The following is a 19610-nucleotide window of genomic DNA, read 5'->3' on the forward strand; positions in this document are numbered from 1 at the left end:
GGAGTTCGCCTTATACGCGGCCAACATGGCCGACCCAAGTTCGATTCCTCCGCCCCTCTCGGAGAGCCTGGCAAGCTACCGAGAGTATTCGATATGCCAGACACAGTAACAACAAAGTCTCCAGTGGAGACGTTACTGGGCCCGCTCGAGCAAATCGACGATCAATGGGAGGGCTTTTACTTTACTTTACTTTATATGGGGGTATGGTGCCATCAGCAGGTCAATCTGTACCTGTGAGGTGAGTGCATCAGCAGCCTGATGGTGCCTTCAGAGTTCCAGATCCCCCAAAATTGCTGCTGTGCCTTTAGCTAGACCCCCAAAAACTTGGGGCAAAGCTTACCAAGAAAATAATCGGCCAAAAGTTAGGTATGTGGGAAACACACCCACAAACCACCTCCGGCTCAGCTATATAGTTGGAGGCATGGCCTCTCTGGTTCCTGATTGAACTGCTTAATGGCCATGATCCCAGAGACTCAGAAACAAATCTTGAAACCCAGCAGCTTTTGGCAGAAATGTGTCTGGTCCCTGCAGTAGGTTACCGGTACTGGGCCAACTCAGGTGGAAATAGGTTTTGTGCCTTGGCATGCTCCCCCTGGCGGCCCTTGTGGCCGCCATCCTCCAGAGGCCACTGGTCAGTCAGGTTTGGGCCCGCAGTGATGAGACATTTTGGGCCTCATGGGATGGGGGTGGAGCAGGTCCTGTCCTCCCCACCCCAATGAGACCCCAAGACATCGCCCACGAATGGCCTTTCTGGCTCCTGATCAAGCTGCTTAACGGCCATGATCCCAGAGACTCAGGAACAAATTTCGGAACCCAGTAGGTTTTGGTAGAAATCCCTCCAGATTTAAGTGTTAAAATTTTGGAATTTCAAAATCACGCGGCCATTACTGCAGCCACATGACATCATGTGTTATTCATAACCAGCCATAGAAAACAAATTGTCAACGGTTGCCTTTTCAGCAGATCTGAGTGTTGGAGTAAAATCTCAAATAATAATGGTGGGTCTGGTATCAAAATATTGAATGTGATCAAAGTAGAGAGAGAATAATGTGGAAATCATCTGCCCCACAGGTAGGGGGAGTGTGTGGGATGGGGGTATACTGGGGTTGTTGGGGGTGGAGAATGAGCACTGGTGAAGGTACGGGTGTTTCATTTAATGACTGAGACTTAGACTCAAAAGTTTTGTAACTGCTTTCACGGTGATTCAATAAATAAAATTATAAAAAATGACAAAAAAGTAGAGGTGAACTTCATGCACAATTCAATCAGCTAATCAGTAGCTGAATAAATAGCAGTACTCCTACATAAAAAAAAGAAAATTATGCAATTTACATCATGCAATATCACTGTATCACTGTCCTCCCATTGTTCATCGATTTGCTCAAGCGGGCCTAGTAACGTCTCCATCATGAGACTTGTTATTGTGTTTGGCATATCGAATATGTCACAGATAGCTTGCCAGGCTTTGCCGTGTGGGTGAGATACTCTCAGTAGCTTGCTGGGCTCTCCGAGAGGGGTGGAGGAATCAAACTCAGGTCGGCCATGTTGGCTGAGTGCAAGGCAAATGCCCTACCTTCTGTGCTATCACTTCAGCCCATGATATATATATATATATATATATATATATATATATATATATATTACAGAATTTTTTCCCTTTTTGTGCTCTGAGATAAATCCATGTGGTTGGACATAGCTAGTTATTTCATTCAACTAGTGCATACCTAGTTCATAGCTAAGTAATTCATTTTCCACTGGTTCAAAATACGTTGTACTACTTGTGAGTTCAAACTGGGGGTGTTTACTTCCAAGGCCAAATACCCAAGCCCTCTCCCACCCAACCCCTCTCCCCCATCAACCAATGGCAATAGATGGACAAAGAAGGGAACAGGACTGTCAGGCTGGTTGGTAATCAGTCGCCCTTTATTCAATTCTCACAGCATTAGTTATAGAGAAATTTTCAACGGTTGGAATTAGCAGTTACAGAAGTGTGGTTGAACATTTATCATAAACAATGAAGTCTTTCTTGCAGGGGAAGTTCTAGAAGATTAACTCAAGGACAAAATCTCATCCTTCCAGGAGGTCTATCCAAGGGTGTAATTCCATCTAGTGCTGTATTACTTTTTCCTTTTCTTAGCCCTTAATCAATTAAACAGTCTTCTTAAATTTACTTGTTAATAATATTTCTAGTCATTTTGTATGGATACAGTAAGAGATATATTAAACTTAAAGGGTGACTCTTCCTTGGGATATCTCACTACATATCCCAGACTATAGTCCTCAGTCCAGTTTAATCTTTCCTAACCCCAGCGAGATACTTATTTAGTTACTTCTTTTGGGGTCAGTTAACTCCCAAGTTACAAAAGCAAACCGTTGTCTTCCCTTGTCTATACAAAAGAGACATAGCTCTAAAGTAAACTATGCAAAGGACACAAAGGGAAGAGAAAAGCAATATTTCACTTACATGTACAAAATCTAGAGTCCTGAGAAGAATTTCACTTTACAATTCACAGGGTCTGATTGGAGAAAAAAGTGATTAACATGTATAGGAAGCAGAGCACAAAAGGTGAAAAATAAACACAGAGGATAGGGAGTCCAGATGAAATTGGGTGTGCCACAGTAGCACTGTGATGGGTTTGTAACTCAATAAATGTAAGTTCCTTGCAGGGAACTTGAGGGGAAGAAAGGACAACATACTATTAAACCAAAATTTATCATTTTTTAATTTAATAGTTATTCCAAATAGCATTTTATGAAATTGAAGAGTTGTACAAAGTCATTGTGCAATTGCATTTAATATTTTAGCTACCCGTCACCTTGCTTTTTAATAAATGTTAAACATTTTTAATCTTGATGCAATAGCTGTGTTATTCTAATCATTATTTTTCTAAGCACATATTCTTTTCTCTTAAGTGCTAGTGATGTTCAACATGTTTTTCACGTGATATTTTGCTTTCTGTAACTTCACACAAAGTATTAATATTTTTGTGAATTTTATTAATTCAGAATTTTGTTATTGAGTAGTAAACATTATTTCTGTTGAGTTGGTGATAAAGCACAGTATTTAAAGCACTTGTCTTGAACACTGGTCAGCCTAGGTTGATCCCTAGATCTGCATACATCCCCTAGAGCACTGCCAGGAGTGATCTCTGAGCACCACCAGTTATGGCACTCAAAGAAACAAACAACCAAATATATATGAATATATATATATATTATGGATACATATCTTTTTATTTTATTTGTCTTGTGTGGGCACTACTGGCTTTGTGCTCAGGGATATTCTTACTAGGCTTGGAAGAACCATATTGTGGATACATGTCTTTGAGTATGAGCTTAGAAAATCTTCTCTCCCAACCTGTATATTGCCCTTTATTTATAGTTTTAGTTTTTTAATTTTCTTAATAGTTTAATTTCATGAACACCAATTTTATTTTTTTTATTTTTTCCCCTCTTCAAGTTATTTTATTTTTTTTTAAATAATTTACTTATTTATTGAATCACTGTGGGAAAAGTTACAAAGCTTTCAGGTTTAGGTCTCAGTCATGAAAATATCAAACACCTTTCCCTTTACCAATACTTATTTTTTACCACGAAGAACCCTAATAAAACCCCACCCCTCGCCCCTCCCAATGCCTGCGAGGCAGATGAATTCTAGTTAACACTCTATCTGCTTTGATTAGATTCATTGTTTCAATAAAAGATGCACAACTATTATTTAGAGTTTACCCCCCCCCCCCAAATCAGATGTGCTAAAAATGCATTGTGAAGTGATTCGCTTTCTACAGCTGGGTTCAAGAATTAAATGTTAGTTTTGGATTTCCGCTATTTTACTAATTAACCCTGGAAGTATTTCTACTGAGAGTCAGATAATCAAGAGATTGGTTTCTGTGCTCTGGGATCGTGGCCGTGCTGGAGAGCCGCTCATGTGGGGCAACTGGTGGCCTCGGTAGGGTGTGAAGGACAGACCGGAACGCCCCCCTTCCCATGAGGTTTTAGTCGCCCCCAAACCCCCGGCTCATACCTGCTCTCCACAAGGCACCTATACGGCCGCCATCTTTCTTTCCAGAGGGAGGAGGGTGGAAGGGAGCAACACCCTTTCCCCTCCAGCCAGACATGATGGCCTGGATTAACGCATAGTCCGTTCACTTTTCTGCTCCAAGCTGCTGGGTTCTGCATTAAGTCCTTGTGCTTCTGGGGCTGTGGCTGTGCTCCAACCTTAACTCTGATTTTCAGGGAGAAACGTTGGGTGATTTACTTGCCATTGATCACTTTGTATATACAGAGATGTCATGCGGCCGCGCGGTTTGGAGGAAAAGTCCTAGTTCCCGCATACTCGAGCTATGCTTGTAGAGGCTTCTGGTCACCAGGGTTCCATCTGGGGGAGGTGGGATGTGGCACCTACCCCATCTGGGCCTTCCCTGTGATCTCGACTCTTTTTGGAACCTGGTGTCTTCTCCAGGAGCTGTGGAGCCAGCCCTCCATGTGGCCCTTCTTCTCTCTCTGCAGTTGTGTGCCTGAACACCAATTTTCAATTTATGAATTTTAAGCCCAATTCATTTTATTTTTAATAGCATATGTTTTTTCTTCTATCTAAGGACATATTCCAATAACGAAACTAAGAAGGATTTTTCCTTAAGGATTTTTCCATGTGGTACATTTATGTTGAGATACATATTTTTAGTTCATGACTTTGCATGACAATCATTTTTGTCTTCCTTTGTTGTGGCAGCCTAGTTCGGCCTTGAGATTTTATCGGCCTCTCCTTTCTCATCCTTCTCAGTGCTGCCATGTTGGTGAAGCTTTCAGGGTCAGGTGAATGAGACCCATTGTAATTACTGGTTTTGGCATATTGAATACACAACGGATAGCTTGTCAGGTTCTGCCGTGCGGGTGGAATACTCTCGGTAGCTTGCCAGTCTTTCCGAGAGGGATAGAAGCTTTTGGGGCAACGTCTAATCGCCCTCGGAGGTGTTACCATATTTGAACCCTATCAAATATGGTACAGCAATTACAGAAGATGGATATTTAGTGTCTTATGATGTGTCGCGCGGCTGCTTCGCGACCGCATGGGTCCAGAAAACATCCTGGAGTGTGGCGGCAGCTGGGTAGTGGAGGTAGTGTTGGTAGTGGAGGTCTGCCAGTGGGGTATTTATCTGGTCCTGGTAGGGGTAGGGTGGCTCTCCTGTGTGCAATCTGATCCCTGGGTCTCTAGTGGTTGGAAGACAATGTTCATGAGAAACAGCCTCGTTCCTGATGCCCCATTCGCTCTCAACGGAATGACCATCTCCGAATGCAACAGCTATGTGTACCTCAGTCGAGAAGTCAACATGACAAATGACCTAGCACCCGAGCTGCGCAGGAGGAAGAGAGCGGCTTGGAACTCCTTCAAGAGTGTCAAAGAAATAGCTAAGAGGGCGAAGAACCTCCGGCTCCGGGCACATCTCTTTGATTCCACTGTTCTTCCTGCATTAACATATGCCTCAGAGACCTGGGCCCTACGCAAGCAGGATGAGAACACTATTCGGGTCTCCCAAAGAGGAATTGAAAGAGCTATGCTTGGAATATCACGTTTCACTCAAATGAGAGAAAGAATCCGGAGTTCCGACCACTGTCGACGATCAAGGATCAGGGACGCTGTCTCATTTGCCAAGGTGTCAAAAAATCAGATGGGCTGGTCACGTAATGAGATTTAAAGACAACTGCTGCTGGACTAGAGCTGTTACCGACTGGATTCCACCGGATGTCAAAAGACCGCATGGCCACCCACCTACCAGATGGTCAGACTTCTTCATCAAGATCATGAACGATCGGTTTGAGGTTCTTCATGTTCCTAGAGTGAACAGACGCCATTGGGCTACACTAGCACGCGACAGGGACAAATGGAGACATTACTGGTGCCCGCTTGAGCAAATTGAAGATTAATGGGAAGTTACGTGATTAAGTAAGTGACTTTGCATGGTCGATTGCATAGGTTGAAATACTTTTTTCTGTTCATTTCCCTTTGTTAATTTAAATGAAAACATATATTCATTTATTCTTGTGTTACTTGTGGAGAGGATATGTCTTTATTATATTTCAACAGAATTCTTGTCCTCTCAGATGGTGATCGGGAGACCAAAGAGCTCACTTCTTGTGATATTAGTAAGAGTGGGTGAACTAGGGCCCAAGTTCAGTGCTAGGCCGAAGGATGCAGATATTCTCTTCCCCTGCTGTATTGGGGCCACCAATTCTTCACAGCAACATTTGAGGCCTCTAGCCTCCAGGGTTCAACTGTGGTGCTTGGAAAGCAATGTGGTGTGGTGGATGCAGCCCTCATCGGACTTATGTAAGGCATGTGCTATAACTCCAGTACTCTCTCTGACCCCAAATGATATTCTGCCTTGAACAAAGCCAGTTTGGCAGCATGCAAGAGACCAGTGAGTTTCAAAATTATTTTACTAGGAATAATAACAGAGAATATAAGTTGTATCGGGAAAAAAAACAGGAATTCTCATTAAAGGTAATCTAGGCATTTGAATAGTTGTAAGGGATGTTACAAAAACACTTTTAGACAAAATGAAAGTTTTTCAATTTTTTCAATTTATGGATTTATAAAATTATGTTCTCACCAAAATTTAACATTTTTGCAAAAGATCCTTAAAAAGGTGATGGAATGCAGGGCTACAGTTTAAGATTAATATTTGCATACTAGATATCTCACACATGAGTAAAGATATTTAAGGAAAAAAATAGCATAGCCACTTTTTCAGTTGCTTTGCAAATGCTTTTAAGTTTTTTCCTGAATAGTAAAACTGCATAATACTGTTCAGATTATAAATCTTAAAACCAGATTTGAGTGTGTGTTCTTGAGTTTTTTCAACTGTCTCATGACCACCCAATAAGACAGTCAAACATCTGTGATTTAAAAACAAATCATTAATGCATACTAGGTAGTGTAGCTATCTGTCTGTTACACAGAGAGATTATTAATGACTCGATTATGTAGATGTTTAATAGCCATTACAGAAATTTATTTTTGTTGCTAAAATAATTTTACAACAAACTATATATAGCAGAAAGTTTATTGAAAGTTTATTAGTGTTTGAATATCTTTAAAAACGTAAAACTTTAATAAAAAAACAACTATTCAATATTCAACCATTGAGAAATGAGGAATAAGTACGTTTAGTGGTTTCTTCTGAAATGGTTTTATAAAATAACACTGTGTACGCTACATTGGCAAATCATAAAATGATATTATATTTGTTGAGGTCAGTTTAAGAATTCCATGTCAAAACATAAAAGAAAGATAACTGTACAAAGAGTAATTTATATCTTTGAAATGGAATAGGAGAATGTAATGTTAAGTTCCATTAATATTTTACCATGTTTTTGATGATGAGGAACAGAGGGAAAGTCTTTAGCCTAAAATGTGGAGAACACTAATATAGGAGGTAGAATTTTAGATGGACCTAAAAAAAGAAAAGAATTAGAGCATTTCATGATGGTATGAAATAGGATTAATGACACTTTTAAAATATATGGTCAAATACATAGCTACTAAAAATAGCCACATGCACCTGATCCATTTATATTCATTTTATCTTGTTCAATAGTTTCTGTGTGTGCTTATCAGTATTTTTGCTAAGCACCATCACATTTATAACCTACCTTCACAGAAAATATAATAGGAAAAATAATAATTTTAGTATTATACAGCATAAGAAATGATGTGATAAGAATATCTATTAGAGTTCAATAAGGACAGAGAACTGGCTGGGTATGTTTCTGAAACTAAGTCTTTAATATTGTTGTCGTCGCATGATTAAGAGTGAGTTATCCTTGACATCCATTTGCTAAACGGCCTTTGCTGATACCAAACTCCTTGGATGCTCAATTACTTTACATTGGATGATATACTCTTTGCAAACAGACTACCCATATTTTTCTCCATGCCTTATATAATTCCTAGATTCCTTGTAATAAATATTGCATTTCAAATTCTACATAATTTGTGCTTTGAAGTGAACTGTGAAAAGAAAAAAATGTCTTTATGTATTTAGTACAGATGGAAGCATCGGTGACCTAACTATATAGTTTATATATCTGATTTCAGTGGGTTGTTCAATCTGTGGAAATCTTGGAGGAAGAGTGCTAACTCTAAATAAGGCTTAAAATAGCTAATTAATTCAGACTTAAAAAAAGACCATAAAGATGTTTTAAGTAAAATGAAAGAATGCATTTTAGGTGCATTCTTTTTATCTGGCATCTATTTACTGGCAGATAAAAAAGTCAAAGATCTTAAGTGAGGGGAAAAAAGAAGAGGAAAGATCAAGAAAGTGAGAGATTTAGGGGGCTGAAGACCAGATTAAAATTTAGAAAGTGAGAGAGTTGCCAAAATAAAGTGAGATTTGTGGAGTCGTGCAGGTGAAAATTTGAATAATCATAAATTTAACTAGTCGAAAGGAATATCTTGATTTATTCTTAGAGACAGATGGTGGCCTATAAGTTTGTGATATTTATCATTGTAAGGTTTTTGTTGTTGTTGTTTTTCTTCTAATATTAAGTTTAGCAATTAAAGTCCTGTAATCACACATTTGTCCTTAGAGTTGAAAACTGATTTGACAAACGAAGTGTTAATTATTTAGGGCCCCAAAGATATTTCTAAGGATTGGAGCATATGCCTTGCCTCTGTTAGGCCCCAGGCTTGATCCTCAATACCTGACAGTCTCCTGAACACGTCTAGTTGCAGGCTGGTGGTATGGGGTACTGGTTGACGTGACCCCAGTTGGCCATACCATAGGTCAATAAGGAATGTTTTGACCTGAGCAGTGCACCCTCATTATATGAAAGAGCAACATAATTACTGGTCCAGAGCTCAGTTTGGGAGACTCTCTTCAAATATCATTTTTCAATATTCTCATCAGGTCAGACTATTTGTTTTAGAATGTCACTTACTACATAAGATACTAGTGATTGATTGCAACATAATGTTGCTGATTTTCAATAGTTTTAATGAGATTAACGCGCTGGTTTACCTTCAAATAACCATATGATTTGAGATGAAATAACAATAAATTGTTTTATAAGTATATAATTTAGTATGTAAGTCAATTATTTGCTCTTATTTAATGTGATCTTTGTAAGTAGTATCCATTCTTAATTTCTGCCCATATTTCATACATTATTAGGAAACCTGGAAAAAATCAGAATCTAGTAAATGAACCAATAATTATACCTACATATTTATATATGAAATATAATATGTATAGGTTTATTTACTAGATTCTTTCATTATCCATAGCGATAGCACAGCAGGTAGGGCATTTGCCTTGCAAGCAGCCAACATGGCCGACCCGAATTTGATTCCTCCACCCCTCTCCGAGAGCCCAGCAAGCTACCAAGCGTATCTTGCCCACACAGCAAAGCCGTGATGTATTCAATATGCCAAACACAGTAACAACAAAGTCTCACAATGGAGATGTTACTGGGCCCACTTGAGAAAATTGATGAACAACGGGAGGACAGTGACTACAATGTCAGACAATGAATGCTATACAAAATCTGAATAAATAGTGATGATCTGTAATAATTGGTGAACTCGGATTCCCTTATATCCAAAATAAAGGTCTTATCCTCTGGCGCATAGGCTCACTTACTTTCCTGTTCAGAATCTTGGCTTATCTAAGGTTCTACTTCATGTACTGATGAAGTATTGAGACACTAAGAAATATCCTCTTAGTCACACCCCAGTTAAACTAACATTATATGCTCCACCACACAGACTTTGTGCCTCCTGCTACTGTAATTCTAATATCTTCAGTTGCACCTGTCTCAACTCATGAAAGGAAAGGTGAATTCAAATTGCAAACTGCAGTTCCACAGAAGCTATGATTTTCTGTACTCCATTTTATTGGGAAGTTGTACTTTGAACTTCCTGAAAAAGATGAGAGGTTTATTCTGTTTGTTGTCTTTCTACTTTGCATTATCATTTCATCCTCTCTCTTATCTCCTCTTTCTCACTTTTCTCCACAACCATATTGAGTTCCTTCTCTTTATATTGGGCTTCTAAGAGTCAGTATTCAGGTTTTTACACTTCACAGTGCTATACTCTTTCATTACATTCAGATCTATAGGGAGCTTGACTGAAAAATAATTTAAATCGCCAGTGACAGATATTCATGCCCATCAACTAAGAAAATTTTAAAGGACCAAATTATACATGAAAATCTGGTATAATTTCTCTATTCTAATAAAAGTGATAGTACCAAATCAAAGTAATTTTGTAGTAAATTTCTATTTTGTCCAAACTAATTAGAAACAAGGAAAAGTAAGCAAACACTGAATAATTTCTCAGTTCTGAAGCATAGTTTTGGAATGTGAATATTAAAAATTCTTTTGGTATATTATACATACATATTTACTAAATTTAGCTTTAAAATTGTAGCATGTTTTGGTAATAAAGATCACCCCCAATAGGAATTGAAACTAGGGCACTGGCATAAAAAAATAGAGTAAATAAATTCCAAGCAGAGAAGAGAATTCAGATGCTCTTAATTGGACAAAACCATTTTTTTCATGTTATAATACAAGAAAATCAGATTACACAGTAATTTTTCTAGGTAAATGTTGCACGCACAAGGGTATAGTGATACAATAAATGTGAATTCATATTTTCATTATTTAGCAGCAGATAGATGTCTAATGTTAAGATTAACTTTCACATATCTTTACACAACTGAGATGGCAAGAATAAGGGAGACAGGTGTTGAATAGAGCGTTTGTACAGCACCGTGCCTCTCTCACCATTGGTACCATGTACTGTGACAGATATACCAGTATATTCTTATTCTTCCACTGGCATTACCAACATCCGAAATCTGATAAAGAATTGTAAACTGTCCTTCCTTCACTATATCTAAATTCTCTCTCTCCCTCTTTCTCTCTCTCTCTCTATCATACACACACTCACTCACAATGAGCTCCATTATTTTTCCTTTTGATTAAGAAAAATTTAAGGCTATGCCATGTTATTTATTAGAAATTATATCTAAATATTATTTTACTGTATAATAGTTTTCTTTTGAATTTTTTTATTTTGAATTTATAATTCATGTTATGAATTTAAATAGGTACATTGAGGTGATAATCCATGATATGAAATTAGAAAAAATCTCCACTAGAAAAATGTGATCATAAGAATTATTTCATAGCTTAGTCTGATCAATGTCCGGAGTAGCTTTAAAATTTTCTTTTTGGGTTTATACTTGAAATAAATGAAGAATAGTATCATTGTTGCTACATATGTGGCTATGAATTATAGACTAACAATGTAATGTTTTTAATTATCAATCACTGTGGATCTCTAATGCACTGTAGTAGTATATATTGTGATGAAAGCTAAAGATAAAATTTTATAGTACTTAAAATAACATTGTAACGGTGTTTTTCATTTGAGAGGACATTGTGAAACTTGCCTTTGCATGTGAAATTTTTAAAATGGAAAAAATTACAAAACATGCTTTGAAATCTTTTTACTTTGCCTGTCTTTTCAACTACACTAGGCCAATGCATATATAAGAAACGCAGTGGTTGGCAGTATTAGCTCAGTATTCTTAATATTTATCATTAGAAAAATGAGTTAATCTGGGTATATAAAAAGTCATATATACATATGCAACCTATTGTTTATTTTATTAATAAATGAAACCTCATTAGAATAGCATCATTTTGGAATTGGTGTTCTATACTTAAATTTTCTATGCATAAAATGGCTATATCACTTGTACATAAAAACCTAACATTGCAAATTCTTGGCGGTTTTGGGTCCCATATCTGTGAAAATATTTACTCCAGAAAAGCTTTTTAAAATGTTTTGTTGTTGTCTTCCATAATTCAGGTTATCTGGAATGAATATACCACCACCAATTATCAGCAACAAAAACTGGCTCAGACTGCATTTTGTTACAGACAGCAATCACCGATACCGCGGATTTAGTGCTCCATATCAAGGTATATTTAATGAATATCTCTGCCTCTTTTGATGTGTGAAGTGTTTGGTACACGTAGCTTCATCTTGCAATGAAAGAAAAAAATCTCTAAGATTTACACATAGCAATTTAAGTAATCAAATATGGCCCTTCTCTTACTGAGGCAATAATGTAACCAGAATGGAATTAAACTCTAAAAGTTCGTTACATTTTATAGCTGAGTGTTCAGAATAAAGATTCTGATCTTTAAGTGGTAACATGCAGCAGAGAAGCAGAGACAATCTTTTCATTTTAATAAACTGCATCAGCAGTTGCACATGCTACCTAAGGCTGTACCACACAACACTGCAGAAAACCTGAAGAAGCCATGTTCATGATCACTAGGAATCCCCTTTCATATGCAGAGTCTTGCTTTTGTTAGTTTAATTAACCTTGTAGCAATTCTATCAACTGTTTTTATGAATAGGCATCATTTTGAATAAGTGGGTGAAATATTTGTTTCATTACTTGAAAAATGTGTTGTGAACAAGATTATAGAGATGGATACTAATGAAATGTACCATCCCTAATGTTCAGTAATGTTATGAGGGTTTAGTGTACTTTATCCTCAGATTTCTCATGTAGATAATTTCATTTGAGGTTGTAGTTTGGCTTTGGTGTGCAGGGTACAATGAGCACTGCCACAGTTACACTTTCTATTTATGTTATTTTTAATATCTTCCTATTTAGCAGTCTCCAGTATTAAGCACTTTGCAAATTTAATATGGTGATTTTAGCAGCTTATCTGTAATGCAAATGGCATTAAAACATATTGTTTCTGTAATGCAAAATCAACAAGTTCAATTTTGAAGAACAGTGTGCATCTGTCATATCAATGAGGTTTCTGACAGTACTATCCACAAATAAATGTGATTCCTAATTAAATTTAATAATATCATATTTGGTATCACTATAATAAATATATAAAATAAATGGGCAGTAACAATTTTAGATACTCTACAATAGAAAATTTATCAATTTAATTCCTAATTAATTTTGAATGATAACAAATGCAAAAATACTCTGAAAGTTATATATTAATATTTCTAAGAATATTTTCTATTCTTAAAAAACTATTAAAAATCTTAAATATTAAAATATTCATTTTCACATATTGCATTAAAATAATTCTCAGGATTTGGTATCTTGAATCTCAATAATTTCAGTATCACTTTTAATTTTGCAATAAATGTTTGAGTTTTTATTTAAATTTCTTAGATTTTTATGCACTTCAAAGTCTGAGAAATTTTGACTGCATATATATAATTATTATACATCCTCTAACTCTAGTTTGACCATTTTTTTCAAGCACATAATTTTCTTCTGATTTCTCTCAGCATTGAAGGCAGATGTTAGGGCAGAAATTCCAAAGATTATAATATTTCATTCATTTGGTGATCTTTTGTGAGAAAGAATTTTTCTGGCCTGATTTTACATCTAAATGTAAAACTTGAAGAAAAAAGACATACCTTCTATACAAAACTAAAATTATACTTCGTTTGCTCAAAGTAGCTTGACTTCATTAACTTGGTAACATATGATAGGTTTCCTCTTGTGTATAAGACTGTCTAGTAGACTTTGCATTAATTATTATTTTTGTTACTTTGTATTTGCTTTTATATTGACTTTTTTAGTATGCTGAAAAATCAATTTGATTTTTCATTATTGCCTATCTGTTTCAGCAATGAAAAGTAGTATATAATAAATTCACTATAATAAAATAAAAAGGAAAATTTTTATGTGTTTTGAATTAAAACAAGACTAACTTTTGGAGTTATCTATGTCTACACAAATTAGAGAAAGTAAAGCGGCCAAAGGAAATGAAAATAAATTCAATAATGAGGTCAATGGGAAGTTTTATTTTATAAAAATAACTATTTTTGTATCTCTTAAAAATCTTCGCAGTCATATTTTATTTTTCTAATTGTAATATTTCCAAGAAAAATATTATATAGGCATCAGCAATTCAGTTAAATAATTCAATAAACTATGCTAAAATAATTTAAATGAAATATCTCTAATAAAAAGTCAATTTAAAAAGCTTAAAAAATGCTAATTCCAGCATACTACAGTACATGAACTAGACTCAATTAGTAATCAATTTTTTAAGATTATTTTAAGTTGCCATTTTATTTCCCTGGCAAAGTAAAACCAATTCACGATATAATTTGTAGAGTATACAATACAAAAGTCACAGTGAAGTTTCAATTTCAAATCAAATATTTATTGAGTACTCTTTTTTGTGGATTCATATTTATATGTTATATCAAATGATTTTTTTGTTTTAATAGAGGTTTAGGTTTCCAGACAGTGATTAATTTTCATAGTATATCTATTTAAAATTTGCTCTTTACAAAATATCATGGAAGTTTAACTCAAATTACTAAGGTTCTGAATGCCATTAGGTGAAGGCACTTTGAGAATCAACGTTTCATTTAGATATTGAATAATAGTCACCTTTAAAGGTGATTATTTTAAGTAGAGTTAAGTGAGATTGAATATGACAAGGTAATAAAAGGATTTCAGTTCCACATTAAACTACAAAGGAAAGTTTACACTGGTGGTGGGATTGGTGTTGAAATATTATATGCCTAAAACTTATTAATAAATTTGAAATTTATGATTAATTATATTAAATCTTAACTTTAAAAAGAAAAAAGGTAGTAAGTACCTTTATATAATTGAAATGCTTTTGATAACTTTTGATATGAAAATTTTATATATCTACAGACCACACAAATAATATGTCCACTAATATTTATAATTTAAAACTCACATCTCTCCCTCCCTTTTTAGTCCCCCAGGATTTAGCTTATACTTGGAATCTTCTATTTTTCAGCTTTATTTCTCTATTGGCTCGAAAAGCATTTTGTTTCATTTTAAACCCTGCCCCAAAGATAATAATTTTCTTATCATTTAACTAGATTAGATTTTTATCTTTAGTATGTATCTTATTTAAGGTTCCATTATATCTCTCTTATAGGAATGTTGAATCATGTTACTTTATACAGATGGTGCTATATTTTCTTAATTTCTGAATTGAAGTGATATGTCATTCAATTTCTGAAATTATATTGCATTTCAATTCAAATATAGTATATATCACATAGTATTAGTATATTTTTCAAGTTCTGAATTGTAATGATAGTTTCAAATGATATTAAATTTTTCAATAGAGGAAATTATGCCTCTAGATAATATTTTTAAAACAATAGTTTAAGCTAATATTTAATCTAAACCAGCATTAGTTTTAAATATTAGTCTCACTCATAATTTTACTTATTCAAATATAAAATTTTATCATGTTTTAAATTTTAAGCCACTGAATATTTTACTATTTTAGTAATTTCTTTTATATAATATGAAGATATCTGGCTATAGACATAAAACTTGTCTTTTGAAGCAGAGGAATAGAGATATTACTGTATAATATTACAAATAACACTTGCGTTTTCTGAGTTTTGGTTTCTCGTTCAGTAAATGTTGCAATAGTCAGACACACAAAAATGAAAGGCTATGTAAACAAAAGCTATTAAAATTTAAGAGAAAATGTTATAACTCAGTAGACAATGATGCTTTGTTAGAAATACGAATTTCTAACCCTGAGTGAGAAATTGATAGAATTTGTGACTAAGTGTAACTTTTGAACTCAGGATTCTTTGTATAAAGGAAAAACTCGAGATTTCAGATTAGGATGCCCACATTTCTTAAGAAAAATGGTAATTTTTCTTAAAAAATGATTTTATTTTATTTGTTGAACATCCCCAGCAATGCTGGGAAATTACTCCTGACTCTGCACTCAGGGCTTACTCCTGGCTGAAAATGCCCAGGGTAAAAACGTGCAATTGGAGATTACATGAGGATTTGTTGCTCTCAAAGCAAGTGCCATACGAGAAGTACTCTATCTGGAATACGAGTTTTTGCGGGTGTGGGGTATTTGGGCTACACCAAGCAGGTCCCAGCTTACTCCTAGCTCGATGTTTCGGAATCACTCATGGAAGGCCTGAGTAATGAGATGGAATGCAGAGGTTCAACCTGAGTTGACCTTGAGCAAGTCAAAAGCATTCCTTAGAGAAACTCGTGCCTTACTGCTGTACTATTGCCCCAGTCTCTAGAATACATTTTTAGATGATTTTTTATAAATAAAATGGAGTTTTCTCTTAAACATTTTAAAATCATATATACAATTCAAGATTAAAAAACAAAGCACATCATTAAAACTATATTTTGTTACAGTATTTTTTCTGAATTTTATGGAAGTGAAATTACCTAATGGTACATTCAGATATACATTGTGAATAAAAGACAAGTAATCATATGCCATTTTTGAATTTTAAAAGCTCTACTCTAGTAGCCACCAATGTTTGTCAATTCTTGATTTCAACACAGGTAATGGAAGAAATGCAATAAAAAAGATAGAAAAAATTAGATTTGGATCAAATTGTGCTATAGTTTATTGTCATAAAAATAGTGAATATGGATTAATAATGTATTAGTAAAGTTAGTAACAGGGTTTTGTCAACAATTCTCATGAAAAATTAAATAGCTATACTTTGTTAAAGTATGCATTATTTAAATTTTAGAGATTACATTCTATGGAGAATGTATAAATTATCTTGAAATCCTGTCCCAAAGAATACTGTCTATATATTCAGTACAGACAATATACATAATTATTTGAAGATTTTTGTTATTATAAATAACATGTTGAAAGAGGGCAACTTATTTTTTACTAAAATTTTATAGACTGAATTTTATAAAATGTAATGTTAATATAGCATTTCAAGTGTGGAACCTAATATTGTACTTCTATTGATTTTTAATCATATTCTTTAAGTCTCCGTTCATGAAAAATTATTATAATTCGTCTAATCTAGTAATGCAATCTTAATATTTTATTTTTGATAAAATAAATCTTTTATTCCATTCTTTGTAATTGGATGCTCTTGTCTAATGAAATTCAGGATCTTAATTAATGCAACATCTGTACAACCTGCAGAGAAAATTATAAAGTGGCATATAAAAATTAAAGCAATCTTAAGTAACAATGTATCTGTCTTAAATAATCACTGAAAACTCCCTGGAGCCATTTATATCATGATAGGTAAAGGTAAAGGTAAAGGCCCTCCCGTTGATCGTCGATTTGCTCGAGCGGGCCCAGTAACGTCTCCATTGGAGACTTTGTTGTTACTGTGTCTGGCATATCGAATACTCTCGGTAGCTTGCCGGGCTCTCCGAGAGGGGCGGAGGAATCGAACTCGGGTCGGCCGCGTGTAAGGCGAACGCCCTACCCGCTGTGCTATATCATGATATAGATTTATTTTTCAAAGTCATACAATATAAATTTTAAAATATTTTGTTATATCCTTTGATAATATATTAAAATATTCAATAATTCATGATAGTAATATTCTAATCCTTAATATTTTCTTGATTAATATTTACTTGATTAATTTTATATCAGCCCAATTTTGTTGATAAATTGTAGATGTTTTTTACTGTAAATTGCATCATCATCATTTCATTTCACATTTCCCTGAGACAGAAATTCCATGGTGAAACACAACCAACTAAACTGAGCTACATATTGTATATCAGAAATACAGTTCTAGTGATTTGTTATTGTTTGCTTAATTTGAGTCAGCATAATAATTCATTAAAACTCTTGCTTTTTAATATTTATAAATGCATTATAAATCATATGACTATTCACCAGTTGGGTTATTTTTAAATAAAGAAAAATAAGTGTTTAGGGGAAAAGAAGGGGAGACTATTAAGAACAATGTTGTTTCATTCACATTACATAGGTGTTTATAATCCCTGTTGTCATGATTAGAAGTTAGTCACATTTAATAAGTTTGGAGGGTCTGGAGTGGGGAATTGAGGTATGCCTGGTAGTCCTAAACTCTTAATCTTCTCTCTGAGCTCAGGGGTCACTCCTACTGAGGCTCAGGAGACCGCATGTGTGGCCTGGATTCAACAGAATTCAGCCCTGTCATGTGCAAGACAAGCGCCTTACTCATACTCTAACACCCCAGCCCAGAGGGATGCTTCTTAACTCTGAGATTTCTCTAGCCATATTGACTGACTCCACTCATGAGAAAAAGAGGCAGTCTTGGTAACATTAAATTCTCTGTTGTGGAAGAGAATTTTGTAAAATCATGTAACCGTGATATCTTGAGTAAATTCTAGCAGTATAAAGAAGCAGAAAGTTTGCAACCAGTAGATACTGAATTCAGCATATTAAAGGTTAAACAGACATCCTGTTATAAAATGTTCTTAATACTCTAACAACTTGTATCCGTCTGTAAAATTACTACTACGTGATTCTGATTTAGAGTCTAAAGATACAGACTGTGACATTTTGCAAAAGTTTTGGAGCATTGTGTGTGTGTGTGAGTGTGTGTGTGTGTGTGTGTGTGTGTGTGTTTGCTTTTGTTTGGGAGAGCCACACACAGTGGTGCTCAAGGATTACTCCTGTGTCTGCACTCAGGAATCACTCCTGGTGGTGCACAGAGGACCATATGGGTTACTAGGGATTAAATCCCATTAAATCCCATTAAATTGGCTGTGTGCACAAGGCAAACACCTTCCCGACTATACTATCACCCTGCTCTCTTGGTAAACTTTAAAAGGTAGTTTTCTTTAAATTTAATTTTTAATATTTGAAAGATTTATTGTTTGCTGGTAGTCCATTCTTAAGGCAACGGTTGATCCTGTGTTGTCTACTTCCATGACTGATCCATGTTACTTTTTAGGGTCTTCCATCTACTCTCTCACTAAATCTTTTTAAGTTGCATCTTCTACTTCAAATTTTTCTTTTTCATCCCTCTTAATCTAGGTTCATGGCCTTGACTCTCACAAGGTCCTGATGCTAAATTTAAGCATTGTTTCTGCCACTAGTAACACGCATCTTTTCAGAGTTTGAAGTACCAAATTGCTTAATCCATGTTACTCTTGTACTCTGCCAAAGAGTGTCTTTAAGGCACTTATATATTTCTATAAAAACATGTTATAGGTTTCAAAAGAATTGATCTACTACATATAGTTTAAAAAATCTATACCAATGTTTGTTGTAGTCTTTCTCTTTTCCTTCCATAACAATTGCTATTAAAAGGTTCATCTTAGACTTCTTATTTTTATTACAAGGAAGAAAAATTTTACTCTGGCCATGTCCTCACTTCTCAGTAAATTTATATAAGTAAATCTCTATTAGCTGAGTGTTCTGGGATTTTTGATTGATATGAAAGCTGAGCTATAAAATTTATAGTCTCTTTATTTTGATGACAACCATCTATCTGGACAAATACATGAAAAATCATCATTTTTATTAGAATTCAATAAAAGCTTCCCTACTCTATGCTCAAGAATGAATCCTAGTAGACTCAGGGAGCCAGATATGGTGCCATGGATCAAACCCCATTGGTTTCATGCAAAGCTGGTTTCCTACCCCTTGCACTCTGGTCCTCATCCGACTTAAGCAAAATAACGTTTTTTCCTAAATTAATGTTATTTCTATATAGCATGCTAAATCATTATAAAGAATGAATTTTTAAAGAATACACTTTAGGCTGTGTGAATGTAGCATTTCAAATATAT

At 34.9% G+C, this 19610-nt stretch overlaps 1 protein-coding gene across 2 annotated transcripts in view; it reads left to right on the forward strand.

The window, feature by feature from the left end:
- CSMD3 (CUB and Sushi multiple domains 3) overlaps positions 1-19610 on the forward strand; it is a 1250820-nt gene that overhangs the window by 391331 nt on the left and 839879 nt on the right. For both annotated transcript variants that reach the window (XM_056128239.1, XM_056128292.1), the window contains exon 6: positions 11882-11994. In XM_056128239.1, the coding sequence (XP_055984214.1) occupies positions 11882-11994 (113 nt within the window). The remainder of the gene's footprint in view (positions 1-11881; positions 11995-19610) is intronic.

Source organism: Sorex fumeus, unplaced genomic scaffold (genome assembly GCF_029834395.1).
Source record: "Sorex fumeus unplaced genomic scaffold, SorFum_2.1 ptg000002l, whole genome shotgun sequence".
In the NCBI taxonomy this organism is placed as follows: domain Eukaryota; kingdom Metazoa; phylum Chordata; class Mammalia; order Eulipotyphla; family Soricidae; genus Sorex; species Sorex fumeus.